Below are 14,062 nucleotides of genomic sequence, written 5' to 3'. Positions count from 1 at the left end.
AGAAAAAAAATAAAAATAAAGAAAAACCATTGAATGAGAAGGTGTCCAAACTTTTGACTGGTACTGTAGTTCTACTGCATCTGAATTGATTGAATTCAGATAAAGTTTATCAGAGAGAGAGAGAGTGTTTTGATCACTGCATTAGTATAGTTTAGTTGCTATAATAGTTTCTGTCTGTATATATAATATTTCAGTTACTGTGGATTCTTTACTGTTTTTTTATTGCTCATTTATAATACTTATTTTTGATCTTGTTTTTCTTTTACTATGTCTCTTGTTTTGCACTATAATCCTGTAAATCCTGTAAACTAATAAAGGATTATCTTATTTTATCTCTTTTACTGTTCATCTGTTTTCTCCTCTATTTAACTATGTTTAATTTAGTGGTGGTTTTGTATTGTGTAGAAACATAATGTCTTCTTGACACACACACAATTGCTGCAGGTGGAGGACAGACCAGCTGACTGAGGAGCAGGAGGAGGAGGAGGGAGGAGGGAGGAGGAGGAGGAGGAGGAGGAGGAGGAGGAGGAGGAGGAGCACAGAGACACTGCTGACCGGAGTTAACCTGCGACGCAAGCCTCCAATGCTGCTGCAGAGAGCCCAGCCTCTCGTCCCAACACTAACCCTTCTGTAGCTCCTTTAACACCAGTGAACTGAAGCACAAGAACACAGTAACAATGTCCATCCTGCCGTTCACTCCTCCCATCGTGAAGAGGCTGCTCGGCTGGAAGAAGGGAGAGCAGAACGGCCAGGAGGAGAAATGGTGCGAGAAGGCTGTCAAAAGTCTGGTGAAGAAGTTGAAAAAGACTGGACAGCTGGACGAGCTGGAGAAGGCCATCACAACACAGAGTGCCAACACCAAATGCATCACCATACCCAGGTAACCAGAGCAAACAACCCGGCTAACCCGGCTAACCAGGCTGCTACAGCTGCTGACAGCCAGTGCTAGCTAGGTAGCATGCTAGTTAGCTTGAGCTAGCAGCAGAGGCGCAGTGCTTTTGTTTGTTGTTGTTGTGGGTTTGTTGTTGTTGTGGGTTTGTTGTCGTTGTGATTGACAGGTTAGTTACCAAATGCATGCATGGATGGGGAGATAACAGGTGTGGTGTGATGCATGGGGTTAAGCTGTAGCTGCTACATTGATGCTAACACCAGGCTACATAGTGAAGCTAACTTTAACAAGAAAACTTACTGGCTTTTTTAATCATTTTTGCATTATGTTGTGTAACCAGATAGAAGACACATGGACACAGTAGGCTGTGTTGTGTCTGTAGTTGAGTTAGTGTTATGCATGGAAGTAGGTCTGATGCAGTGTTTCCCCATCAACACATGCATGTTTCACATAATGTTAGTTTGCACATTCAGCACCAGCATTCACCTGTAAATACAATTCAAGCAGCATCATTGTGTAGTGCTACATAAACAAGTTAGTCCACAGGTCACAGGTGTGATGAGTAGCAGGAGGGCTGGTTGGTTTGCATCTCTCTGACTGACTCACAGAGGATGTTTAGACTAGTGTGTGTGTGTGTGTGTGTGTGTGTGTGTGTGTGTGTGTGTGTGTGTGTGTGTGTGTGTGTGTGTGTGTGTGTGTGTGTGTACTCTGGGAGAGCTGGAATAAGGGCTCGGATTGGGATTCCCCATATGGGATACCCATCCATCGAGACCAGTAGCGGTCTGAATAAATCACTAGTGTCCATCAAATGTTTTCACTTAGGTGGATTGTTGTTGTGTGCAGCTCAGGCACAATAACTCTTTCCATTGTCTCTCCCCTTTGTTCTTCAGAGTAAATAAGGCAGGTACAAATGATCTGGATCTGCTGGTAATGGGCAGTGTAGAAGAAGTGAGGATCCACCCTCAGTAACTTCTTTATTTGTTAAGCATCCATCAAAGTTTTTTCCCCTCAAGGGATATTAAAGCAGCAAATGAATGTGGGAGTCCCTTATTATGGTGTGTTTTAAAAAGTCAGAGTATGGTTGTTAAAAACCTTTTCTCAGTTCTTGGGAATGTGCTACGGGCTCTCGGGAGGGCGTGGGCCTCTGTTTGGATTGTGGTTCAATCTCTGTGGTTTTAGAGACTGTAGGTTTACAGACTAACAGCTGTCTTGCTATCGGTTGGGGATGCAGAGATTCAGTGTGTGTGTGGTATACATAGTGAAACGCTAGGCTACCAGATCTCCCCAAAAACAGTGTTGTTACAATTCATGTGTTTTCTTGATATCTAGGCACTGGGCAGAACACACTTGTTTATTGTGCAACGTCATGAAAAGTGCTGGTCGATGTTGGCTCTGAGACCCAACTCTTTAACAGAAAGTGGTTTCTCTCTCACTCAGGATTGTCGCAGGATAAGAGGTACTGCGTTGGTGTTGAGATGCCAGTGAATCCTTGGCTTGCTGCTGTCCAGTTTTTGTTTTCTTCTGGTGGATAAGAGGGTTGCCTGAGTACAGCTGTGTGTCAGAGTGGTCATCATGTCAGACTGGCAAATCGGGGAGGCAGGACATAAGCCAGGCCAATCTCAGCAGAAGCATGGAAAGGCTGACCTCAGCTGACCAAAAGAAAGAGACACCCTCTATGCAGGACGCAATGCTGGGTGATGAGTCACGACCCATCTCTTTTGCAGTGGTCACTGGTGTAGTCTGAAAACATGCCGGTATGTGTTTGGAAGACGATTCAAACTATTTGGATCATGTCTCTTCGAGGCCCCATTTAGCTTCTTTGCATGCTTGAGGTAGCTATGCCTTTTTTAAATTCTGATGAAAACTGTGTCAAAGCCTGCTCATTTAAATAGGAAAGTATTTAAAAGTAAATAGGTTATCGATTTCCATTTTTAGGTTTAATCAATCCCAATAAACATGCCAGAGGTATTTCAAATGTGATTGCCATGCACCTTATTCCCTCTGAGACTAAAATGATAAGTCTAATTGTAATGGTCACTTGAGATTTATAGATGTCATCAGCCTAGTGCTGTATATTGTTATTAGAAATTATGATATTTAGGTTTGATACTGTAAGTTGCATTGTGTGTCACCTTGAAACTATCACCAAGCTGGCTTTAACTTGTTTGTCTTGAAAGCCAAGTCCTCTCTGACGTACTTCACAGGAGGCCAAGCCATGGTAAAGCATGAGAACCATATGTTTCTAGTCTGACAGCTCAACAATGATCTTAACTGTTGTGGAGTTCAGATGACTCTATGTGAGGGGAGAGATCCAGGATCTGTTACAGTCCCTCCTCTCCTTTTTTTAGTAATTTGAGTTTCATAGCAATATATTGGATTTACACTTCATAATTTTAACAGTATCACATCATAGGTCTGAAATGAGTATTTGGCATTTAGGGTCATTATAAAACGGTTCAGATAGCTGATATTTCCCTAAGCAGTGCTACTGTGTGGGAAGGACTGAGGGATTAGTTGGCATTAAATATATTATTTCATGCTTTTACAGTATTTTGAAACGGTAAATGAAAAAGCATCAAAAAGCTCATTGGGTTCAAAAAACGTATTGGAATTGTTGTCTTTTATGGTCTGAGGTTAGTCAAATGCTTTGGTGTTCTGCCCTTAGTAAATGTTTATCTACATGGAACAAGGAAATATGTTAAAGGTTAATCTTAAAATTCAAAAACTTGATTTCAATAATCGTCAGAGCATAGAGCAAAGCAACACATTGGTTGATGAAATGTAATCTGCATGAACCACTACAGTCTTTTTGGTGGTGTCTTTCAGATCTTTAGATGGGCGTCTGCAGGTCTCCCACAGAAAAGGTCTTCCTCATGTCATCTACTGTCGCTTGTGGCGCTGGCCAGACCTGCAGTCCCACCATGAGCTGAGGGCCGTCGACCACTGTGAATTCGCCTTTCACACCAAGAAGGATGAAGTCTGCGTCAACCCCTACCACTACCAGAGGGTGGAGACGCCCAGTGAGTGCAGTTAATTGCTACATGATTCAAATGACTGTATTTAGAATAATGCTTTTGCCATACTGTATACAGAACAGAACTGGTCCTTAATGAAAGTATCTGTGTGTCTCCAGTTCTGCCTCCTGTCCTGGTACCACGACATACAGATATCCCTGCAGAGTTTCCACCGTTAGATGACTACAGTCCATCCATCCCTGAGAACACCAACTTCCCCGCTGGCATTGAGCCCCAGAGTAACTATATTCCTGGTGAGAAACATTATTTCTGAACACAGAACTAGAAAGTCTGTCAACTTTTATTCTCATAATTGATTTTTAAGTGTGTGTTTAGTTTGGAGAGGACTGTCTGGTTATTGTAGGGATATTTCAAACAAAATGGAACTTGACCGTTGAATTGATATTGCTGCCTCAAGTGTTCAGGATTGGCCTAATATTTACTCACAACAAATAGCTGTAACGCATTCATTACTTTCCAAAAACTTGTTTCAGCAATTGAAAACATCTCAAACCTTTGCAATGATAAGAGGAGTCTGTTTTTAATCTTTGTCTGATTTTTGTATGTTCTAGAAACTCCCCCACCAGGGTATCTGAGTGAGGATGGTGAGACAAATGACCACCAGCTCAACCACAGCATGGACACAAGTGAGTCACATAAAAGTACACACAATTAAAGCCCATACTGTTCTACTTATGCCTTATCTGGATCATGAACCAAACTATTTTCGCTTTATTTCAGGTTCACCCAGCGTGTCACCCAATCCTGTGTCACCCGCAAACAGTAATCTTGGTAAGCAAAACCAAAGGTGTCAAATTTACTTACAGAGCATATCGTTTATAATGTGCACTTATCTGGTTGGTAGCAATGACATTATGCAAGGTATAATACTGCTTATAGCCTGGCCTTTTCCCACCAAACTAACATATCGTACCAAATACAATGTTTCAGTCATTAATTAACTATTTTACTCATGTTTTTCTGTTGTTCATATCATGAAATATAGGCTGTGTCCAAATCGCTCCCTTCATAAAGCATTCGCTCGCTTTCTTGCTTTTCTAATAGGAGGATAGCTTTAATATGCAGCAGCACTGTATTAGACATGTTATCTGTATAACTTCTCGTTTTTGACTTTGTCAGTTAACAAAAAATGAAAAAAACTAAATAAACTAAAACTAAAAATTCAATTTATTTCAATTTATATAGCCCATAAAAAAACTCCACATTATTGATGGTGCTGTTCATTTGATGTCAACAGACTAGATCAGATTTAAAAAAATGTAGGTGAGAGTGAGTGAGCGAGTCAGAGAGAGAGCGAGCGTGCGTGCGTGTGTGTGTGTGCGTGTGTGTGTGTGTTCGAGAGACAGACAGATGAGCAATATACAGGAGCAATGGACTACGTCTGGGAGGGTTGGCCCTCAGGGCAGTAACAGAGTACGTGCGCTATGAATGGACTCTTTGTCTTTGGTCTGTCCTTGTGTGTGTGGAAAGGCCAGCAGCAGACTGCTCAAGGTAATGCAATAATAATAATATCCGTTTGGAAGGTTATTCTATCTATGTGGAAAGCCACCAGGAGGTAATGGTTAAAAAAAGAAATACGTCATGTCTTGGCCATTCCTGGCTGGGGCCATGAGGGTCGTGGGAAAGTGCTTTTGAAGAGAAATCAAAGGGAAACTTTATCAGCAGAGTGCATCTTCACAATCAAATGGTTGTTGGTCAACACAGCACTACCTGTTCCCATGATTTTCTTAATGCTTTACTCATGGACATAACTGGAACTTGTCTCTCAGCTAATGTCTCTCCATCTAACCCCCACCCTGTGCTCACACAGACTTACAACCCGTGACATACTGCGAATCTGCCTTCTGGTGCTCGATCTCCTACTATGAGCTGAACCAGCGTGTAGGAGAGACCTTCCATGCCTCCCAGCCCTCCCTCACTGTGGATGGATTCACAGACCCATCCAACTCTGAACGCTTCTGTTTGGGCTTGCTGTCCAACGTCAACCGCAACTCGGCAGTAGAGCTCACACGCAGACACATAGGTACACATATTTATTTCACAGGGACTTCATAAGCTCTGATCCTAACTTGACTTTTACATTAGCACTTGCCATAATCAGCAGGTAGCTGACTGACAATCTTCTCTTTTCCCTTCCCAGGACGGGGCGTGAGGTTGTACTACATTGGAGGAGAGGTGTTCGCAGAGTGCCTCAGTGACAGCGCCATCTTTGTCCAGAGTCCTAACTGCAACCAGCGCTATGGCTGGCATCCTGCCACTGTCTGCAAAATACCTCCAGGTTAGCATGAGGGGATACACACAAGCACATGGAGCCTTCAGGGGTAGAATGACCAGCACATAACTAATAAGATCCAATGCTCCATTGATACTGAAATCTATTTTGTTCTCGGTGCTAGTCCTCCTAATAATAAATCTCCTTCTTTTGCAGGCTGCAACCTGAAGATCTTCAACAACCAGGAGTTTGCTGCTCTTCTTGCCCAGTCAGTCAACCAGGGCTTTGAGGCCGTCTACCAGCTCACCAGAATGTGCACCATTCGCATGAGCTTTGTCAAGGGTTGGGGAGCAGAGTACAGGTAAATGAATACATTTCAAAACAATTCAGACATTTAGAATAATATCACAGACTGATTTGTGTTTATAGATACAGTACCAGTCAAAAGTTTGGACACACTATGTTCCTTCATAGTTTGGATGTCTTCAATATTAATCTACAATGTAGAAAAAGAAAGAAAGAAAGAAAGAAAGAAAGAAAGAAAGACCATTGAATGAGAAGGTGTGTCCAAACTTTTGACTGGTACTGTATATATGTAAGAGTTAAAGGCTTATAAGTGACAAAGACTATAAGGCATTGGAGGTCAACCAGTTCATGTTCTAATGATTGTGCTAGTGTAAGTTACTAAGACGAATATATAATAAGATGTTTGCTTAAGATGCCATATTACAGCGATTCAAATCGTTGCCATTTCTCAGTGAGGTAATTACCAGTAAAAACTGAGGCAGCAACAGAAGACGTCATTCTGCAGACAGAACAGCACATAAAGCCGTTTACAGCTAAGACCAGACATGCTGTGGACCTTTCCCTTCTCACAGCAATACTTTACTTTCTCACTATTTCCTTACTTGTGAACAAAGCCCATCGATGGTTAAGCGTTCAATTAACTGTTCCTATTTCAGCTTTCCAAGGGGCTGCTGTCTTGGTCCCAGCCGGTTTAAAGTTATCAGTAAACATTTGGTTTTAAGGGTTCATCCCTCTTCTTGTTTTCCTTGAGCCTGTTGCACATTTAGAACACATACGTTTCATTAACCTGTGTGCTTCAAAATTAGGAAGAAAATGTGAGAGGGCTTTGATGATTACGGTCAGGATAATAAACTACAGATATGGTGGTAAAAAAATGAAGGGGTGTTGTGCACAGACGGTAGCGGACCTGGAAAGGAGAAAGAGGGTTATTGGGGGAGGTTGCTGTTGTGAGTCGGCAAGAGAGGGTTGAGTAACAGAGGAAGAATGCGGCCGGCATGCATTCGTGAGGGGAACATGGAGTGGGAGGTGAACACATTTCAGACCTTTGCAAAGGGGATTCCCACTGGTTTTATATTTCTGGCACCAAACACCTTGGAGGAAAACATTTCTCTGATAGAAACTTGAATGACTTCAGAAATAGCCAGTGGAGTTAGCTTCAGTGTTGGAGCTTATTCAACTAAGACAAGCAGACTGGATCTTTGCATTGACTATGTCAAGAGGGAAATCTTCACTCAAACTTCGGGGGGGGACTGATATACAGAGGTGTAGAGGGATCGAAATTCAGCCGGTACTTTGAGATGGAGAGGTGTCGCTTAATTTTCTAAAGTAAATCTGATCGATCAGATGATGCCGAAGACCTTCTAAACACTTTAGCATATCTCGCCGACACCTGCCTCCTCAGTATATATTAGCACGCCACCACTGCAGTCCAAAATGAGGTGCCGCTCATTTCCCCCACTCAATATTTAAATTATTAGATTGTACCAGTCTGACAGCCAGCACTCTGCTCTGTGCTTCGAGAGCCAGGGGGGCAAATTTCCCTCTGTAGTACGTGACTAAAGTGAAGTTAAATTAATAATCATCTAATGACATTTTGAAATGTGTGTTACTATGATGTACTGTGGAAAGCTCTCAGTAATGACAAACTGTGCTGCCCCTCTTCTTCTCTGTACACTGCAGACGTCAGACAGTGACCAGCACCCCCTGCTGGATAGAACTGCATCTCAATGGCCCTTTGCAGTGGCTGGACAAGGTTCTCACACAGATGGGCTCTCCCAGCATCCACTGCTCCAGTGTGTCCTAGGAGCAGCACATGCTTCCCAGACAACCCCCTTCCCATCCACTTAAACACATATCCACCATCCACATAGGAAAAGTCAAGCGTCCCCCAATAAGGAACGAGACGCCTCTCATCAAATCAAAAAATCATTCTCGTCCCTTGCTGTCTACCATTTCACCTCACCTCTATAGCACTTTCCTCAGTACCATTTAGTGTCTGCATTTGATGGTTATTTTAGGACTTGTACATTGTTTTGTTTTCATGTGTTCGGGCAGCCACAGGGTATTTGCAATAGGTTTCAAAAGACTAACTACATTTTCTTCATTCTTCATTCAGACATGTCTATCCTCAGTGTTGTCATTTTTTTTTTTTTTTTTTAAACGAAGGAGATTGAAATGTATGTTTCCCAAGTTGAAGTTATGGCACATTTCCAGCTTGGTCACCTTTTTAAAATGTTTCAAAACATTTTTGATTCTATGAATTAGCTAAAATATGCTATCATCACTGGTGTTTCAGTGTCCCAGTACCACTCTTTGTAATCACTGAATTAAGAGGCTTATTTATCAATTGAGCCATAAATTAACTTGAAAAATGTCATTCTGAGTAGTGATTAAATAGAATATATTTAATTATTATCTTAAGTACAAGGTACTTTGCCAATATTGATTTATCTGTATAAATTAAAGTGTCAATTATCTGATTGATCATGTAATTGGTATTTTATCTATTTTAAAATTAAATATAGACATTAGCACCATCGTTTCTTGAAAAGAACCCTTGTATGAAAACTATTTTGCTCAGTGAAAGAGACGTTTTCTAAGTTATTTTTGCATACTGTCCTGCATGGGAATATATTTTTTTTATTGCCTTGATATGATTGTACATAAATATTTATAGCTTGTGATTTCTCGTAGTCATGCAGTGTTTGAAACAGTGGCCCCAACTGACCTCCAGCATGAGTAGATTCACAAAAAGACTTTGCTTTAATGACCCAAGACTTGGTCTGCTTAAATGCAGACTTTTCTTACGTGGGTCAACTTAAGTGTGACAAATAGAATAACTGTACCAGCTATTACTGTTATATGGACAAAGAGTATGACATACAGTATGAACGATCATAGAGAACTGGTTGAATTTGGGCATCCATGAGACTTCAGTTTGACGGGTACTCACTAGAGGCAACAGTGGCAGTGGCTCAACCATCGATGGCATTTAGGGTAAAAACATAAATGCAAATCTCCTCGCATATTACCAACTGTTAGCCAATAGTACACTATGCTCCTTGTGGGCAAATGATGCACTTCCAATTTACTGTGTTGATCAGTGTAACGCTTAAGTTCTAGTGGTAAAACTTGTCTAGTAAATACTGAATATAACATGTACAGTGCTACGATATAAGGCATGTGTAATATGCTCGCTGTCCTTGTCTATGAACCCACCATGTTTATCCTGCACTTATGTAAGACTGAGTCACCATGTAATCTATTTAAAGCAGTTACAAGGTGCTAAACTGAAAAACTGTACTACAGTGCATTAGGTAGTTGGTAGTTCTGTATCAGTACTTGTGTTTCTTGATGTTCTTAGTTGGTGATTTTCTGTTCCAAGTCTTATGTACATTCTTTTTTCATGTAGCCTAATATATTTTCTCAAATGAACATTGTTTTGTTATCTGTGAACATTTTAGGAATTGCAATTTTTTTTTTTTTTTTTTTTTTTTTTTAAACCATGACTCATTAATGTAATAAACTGTGTAAGGTGAGTAAACCCAAGGGCGACTTTTGAGGCTGTAGTTTGTGGTGATATTTTGTCGGATAGCATATTGTAATCTGTTTTTTACATTTCTGCTCCTCCACAACTGTAAAGGAGAGACAAAATATAACACTTCAGTATGTTGTCCAATACAGCACCGCGACTGATAATTTTATTTATTGCAGAAATTCTCCGTTGCATCACACAGGTGTTTTCTATTTTTCTGGTCTGCATACTTTTATTTTAATAAGCACTAGATGACCTGTATGTAGCCATGTAGTGCAACAGTCTTTTCTTCACACCGATTGCACCACTCACACAAAGGAGCATAAAAAATTAAAATCACAAGTCTTTATGTTGATTCAACAGAATGTGCATTAAACGTCTTACAACTCTTAGAAGGATAAGGCACATTATGTCACTTGCAAATATATGTGACAATTGTACCTTAGGGACATAAACTGAAATTAAAGCCCACATCATTTTTTGTTTAATTATTTTTTCCACCTGCAACACCTTCATGTGTTGTGGTTCACTCAGGGCTCATAGCAGAGTGGGGGACCCAGGGGATCACTTATCTCCCTTATCAAAATACTCAACTGCTTCTCACTATACACCAGTATTGCAATCATTTCATTAAAATAATCAAAAGTTTCTAGATATACGACTATGCCTACAGTACCATCTGTAAGCATCTCCACTTTCAAGGTGAAAGAATCAAGTCCAAGGGCGCTGGATCTTGTGGGAGCCCCAGGAAAGGAGAAGGACCAGGAGAAACGCGACTGAGCCACAGGTATGTGCCTTTAGCTGTCCTCTCCCGATGATAACCCGTCTATCTCATCATCGTCACCACCAATGGCTGTCCAAAACGCTTTTGCTACCTGGAAAGTAGATTAAGTGTAAATACTCGATACTAGTCTTTAACATGTTTACGCACTCAATTTATGAAGCCAAACAAGGAGGCGAGGCTAGGTTGTGAAGAAAATGTTATCAGGTTGTGATACACTGTTATAGATAGGTGATACATTTTTTATATAAGGCGGATACACAGATTATGAGAATGATCCTGGTCCTAGACTTGGTGTCTTGTAACCAGGGGTGAATACAGTATCTTACCTTCTCTGCATGAACCTTTCTTTGCTCATGAGGTAATGAAGAAGCTTTGTCTTGAAAATCAGAGAAAACCAAAACATCATAAATGAAATTAGTTGTAGAAGTATTTGACATCAACACCAACAATAAAAGCAAGGTACAAACGCATATTCTGTAAGTTTTAAGGCCCAAAACATTTTTTGCCGACAAAGTTTTGTGTTCCCTTTTCATTCCCCAATTACCTTTCATCTCTTTTAATTTGGTAAAGAGACGTTCAAAGTTATCCACGTCTGCATCTCCAGCAGTGAGATTAGCGAGTTCCTGAATGTCCAAATCAGTCATTGCATCTGAGAGAATGAACGCAAGTGAACATTAAATGTTGCCTCCAACCATCAAGATATTTATGTTTTGGGTGAACATACTTAATATGCTATTATTAGCAAAAACATATTTTATCAGGGGCTGTTCACTTACCAACAACTGTGTCTCCCTGTGTGTTTGTTGGTGCACTACTTTCTGTATGGTTATCCTCCTCGCTAACACGTGAGCCCTCTTCTGGCAAGCTGGAAGACTGACACAGAAAAGACGTTGGGGGTTAGCATGCCTCATTGAACACTGGCACATTTTAAATCTTATTTTTTGTAAACGGATCAATGATACACAAGAAAGAAGTTAGAACACATTGAAAACAAAACTACTAATTAACGTACGATTTAAATAATTTAAAATGATTACACCAAATTGCCACTGACCTGTGGATCTGGACAGCTGTGAGGGTTGTTGTGTCTGGCGGCAACCAAACTGCTCATCAGACCAAAGCCCTGATTGTGCCCTATCAGATAAAGATATACTCTGTCACACAACATTCATACACAGAGCTAGATAGAATAGTCAGGGGGAAGTGCAATAGGTTATTGTATTGGTGATGTCATCTCACCATCCTTCATTTCCATACTGGACCACACGTTGGCATTGAGAGCCTGAACAATTCTCTTTACTCCTGTGGATTCTGGAAAGTCATCTGATAAGGCAACAAAGACAGTGTGAATGAGTAAAAACAACACGCAATATAAAGCATGAAAGGAAAAATGTATGTAGTGTAATTTGAATTTCTGCTGTCTGTAAAACTCACCATCCTCATCTGGCAACTCCTGTGGACTGAGCTCCACCAGCTCAAAGGCATGAGCCAAACACCACTGTTGTGCTTCATGTCTGGTGACCCCTTGAAAACAAGTTAAATGTCAGATGCCATATAGTACCCTTCCATATCGTAATCAAGTGCTTAATGCAAGCTAACAGACATCATTAAAAGCTGGGGAACTAACCATTTTCAGAGACTCTTTCACACACCAGAATGAGCACCTCTGGAGCGAGATCTTCCACCACTGATATCCAAGGAAGTAGCTTTTCCAGACCATCCTTCTGCAAACACCAAGCACATACAATAACCATTACACATGTACAGTACCAGTCAAAAGTTTGGACACACCTTCTCATTCAATGGTTTTTCTTTATTTTTTATTTTTTTCTACATTGTAGATTAATATTGAAGACATCCAAACTATGAAGGAACACATATGGAATTATGTGGTAAACAAACAAATGCTCAACAAACCAGAATATGTTTTATATTTTAGATTCTTCAAAGTAGTTGAATGAGAAGGTGTGTCCACACTTTTGACTGGTACTATATAACAGGATGTACTGTTGAGATTCTCCAGCTGCAGCATATGTTTTTGAAACACGTACCACCGTGCTGTCAAAATAAGCGATGAAAGCCTGCATGGACTGAGCAATCTCCGATGACATCTGAAAAGTGCTTGGCACAACGCATAGCCTGACGTCCGCTGTGTAATATTTGTTGTTGATGGTCCATGGATACCAGGCTACTGCTTCTTCTCGTTTGATGGGCTCGGGCAAAGTCTTCGAACTGAGGATCTCTGAGGAAAAAGAACACGTGTGTTATAAACCACACACACACACACACACACACACACACACACACACACACAGAGAGACATTATAGACTGTGTTGATCAACCTGCTTTCACTGTGACCACCCACTACATTACATTACATTACAGTCATACGGGGCGGCTGTGGCATACTGGAGAGCAAGGTAGTTCTCAAATCAGAGGGTCGGTGGTTCGATACCCGGCTTTGGCAGTCGATGTGTCCTTGGGCAAGACACTTAACCCCAAGTTGCTCCTGAAGGCCATCGGTGTGGACTGGATGATGAATGTTAGTTAGAGTCTGATGGTGGCACCTTGATGGTAGCCTGGCATCAGTGTGTGAATGGGTGAATGATATGTAACATACTAATACAAAAGTAATTACATTACAGTCATTTAGCAGAGGCTTTTCTCCAAAGCGACTTACAGTCAGTAGTATGTTACATATCATTCACCCATTCACACACTGATGACAGGCTACCATCAAGGTGCCACCATCAGACTCTAACTAACATTCATCATCCAGTCCACACCGATGGCCTTCAGGAGCAACTTGGGGTTAAGTGTCTTGCCCAAGCCGGATATCGAACCACCGACCCTCTGATTGGAGAACTACCTTACTCTCCAGTATGCCACAGCCGCCCACTAGCTGCAGGAATAAGAAACACGTGACCTCCTTCAGGCCTCCTACCTGCCCCCAAAAACATCAAATCACAAACTATCTTGCCAACCTCGGACAGCTCAGTTATCTACCTATATTACTGCTATGCTACCAAACGTCACCTATTGTGCTCAGAGTGTGTTAGCTCTGTGCAGCGTTAGCCTGTTGGCTAATTCATGAGCTACACTTACGTTTTATCAGCTCTTCTTCTTTGAAACCTCCGTCACAGCTCGTGATGAGCACACATGGAACAGGCATCTCCGTGTCTTCTTCTGTGCTTGACATGTTTGTGATAAATAGGACAAGCTGCTTCACCTGCTGGCTCGTCGTGACGCTGATGACCTTTCAACTCTGACTGCGACGGTCTCTTCCGGTATGACGTCACG

At 41.3% G+C, this 14,062-nt stretch overlaps 2 protein-coding genes across 3 annotated transcripts; one reads left to right on the top strand and one right to left on the bottom strand.

Annotated features, from left to right (window-relative positions):
- The first annotated feature begins 659 nt into the window (after positions 1–659).
- Positions 660–9,925, top strand: smad3b (SMAD family member 3b). Its single transcript, XM_054619265.1, has 9 exons — positions 660–880; positions 3,716–3,909; positions 4,023–4,157; positions 4,476–4,550; positions 4,645–4,695; positions 5,735–5,947; positions 6,065–6,202; positions 6,353–6,497; positions 8,123–9,925. Exons 1-9 carry the CDS (start codon positions 678–680, stop codon positions 8,244–8,246), a joined length of 1,278 nt encoding a protein of 425 aa, XP_054475240.1. The 5' UTR covers positions 660–677; the 3' UTR covers positions 8,247–9,925.
- A 167-nt stretch (positions 9,926–10,092) lies between these two features.
- aagab (alpha and gamma adaptin binding protein) lies at positions 10,093–14,043 on the bottom strand. 2 transcript variants are annotated; one of them, XM_054620442.1, is made up of 10 exons: positions 13,868–14,043; positions 12,813–13,003; positions 12,389–12,485; positions 12,196–12,285; positions 12,001–12,084; positions 11,816–11,895; positions 11,538–11,634; positions 11,306–11,410; positions 11,088–11,137; positions 10,093–10,852 (listed from the first exon to the last, which is right to left on the bottom strand). In XM_054620442.1, the coding sequence occupies exons 1-10, from the start codon at positions 13,959–13,961 to the stop codon at positions 10,775–10,777; spliced, it is 966 nt and encodes a 321-aa protein (XP_054476417.1). In that variant the 5' UTR covers positions 13,962–14,043; the 3' UTR covers positions 10,093–10,774. The 2 variants fall into 2 exon arrangements, with proteins under 2 accessions (XP_054476417.1, XP_054476416.1); XM_054620441.1 differs by having other exon boundaries at positions 11,088–11,147; positions 11,307–11,410.
- Positions 14,044–14,062: the final 19 nt, after the last annotated feature.

This window comes from Anoplopoma fimbria, chromosome 19 (assembly GCF_027596085.1).
Source record: "Anoplopoma fimbria isolate UVic2021 breed Golden Eagle Sablefish chromosome 19, Afim_UVic_2022, whole genome shotgun sequence".
Lineage (NCBI taxonomy): Eukaryota > Metazoa > Chordata > Actinopteri > Perciformes > Anoplopomatidae > Anoplopoma > Anoplopoma fimbria.
Note: the sequence above shows the minus strand (reverse complement) of the source record. Positions and strands in the feature narration are given on the sequence as shown.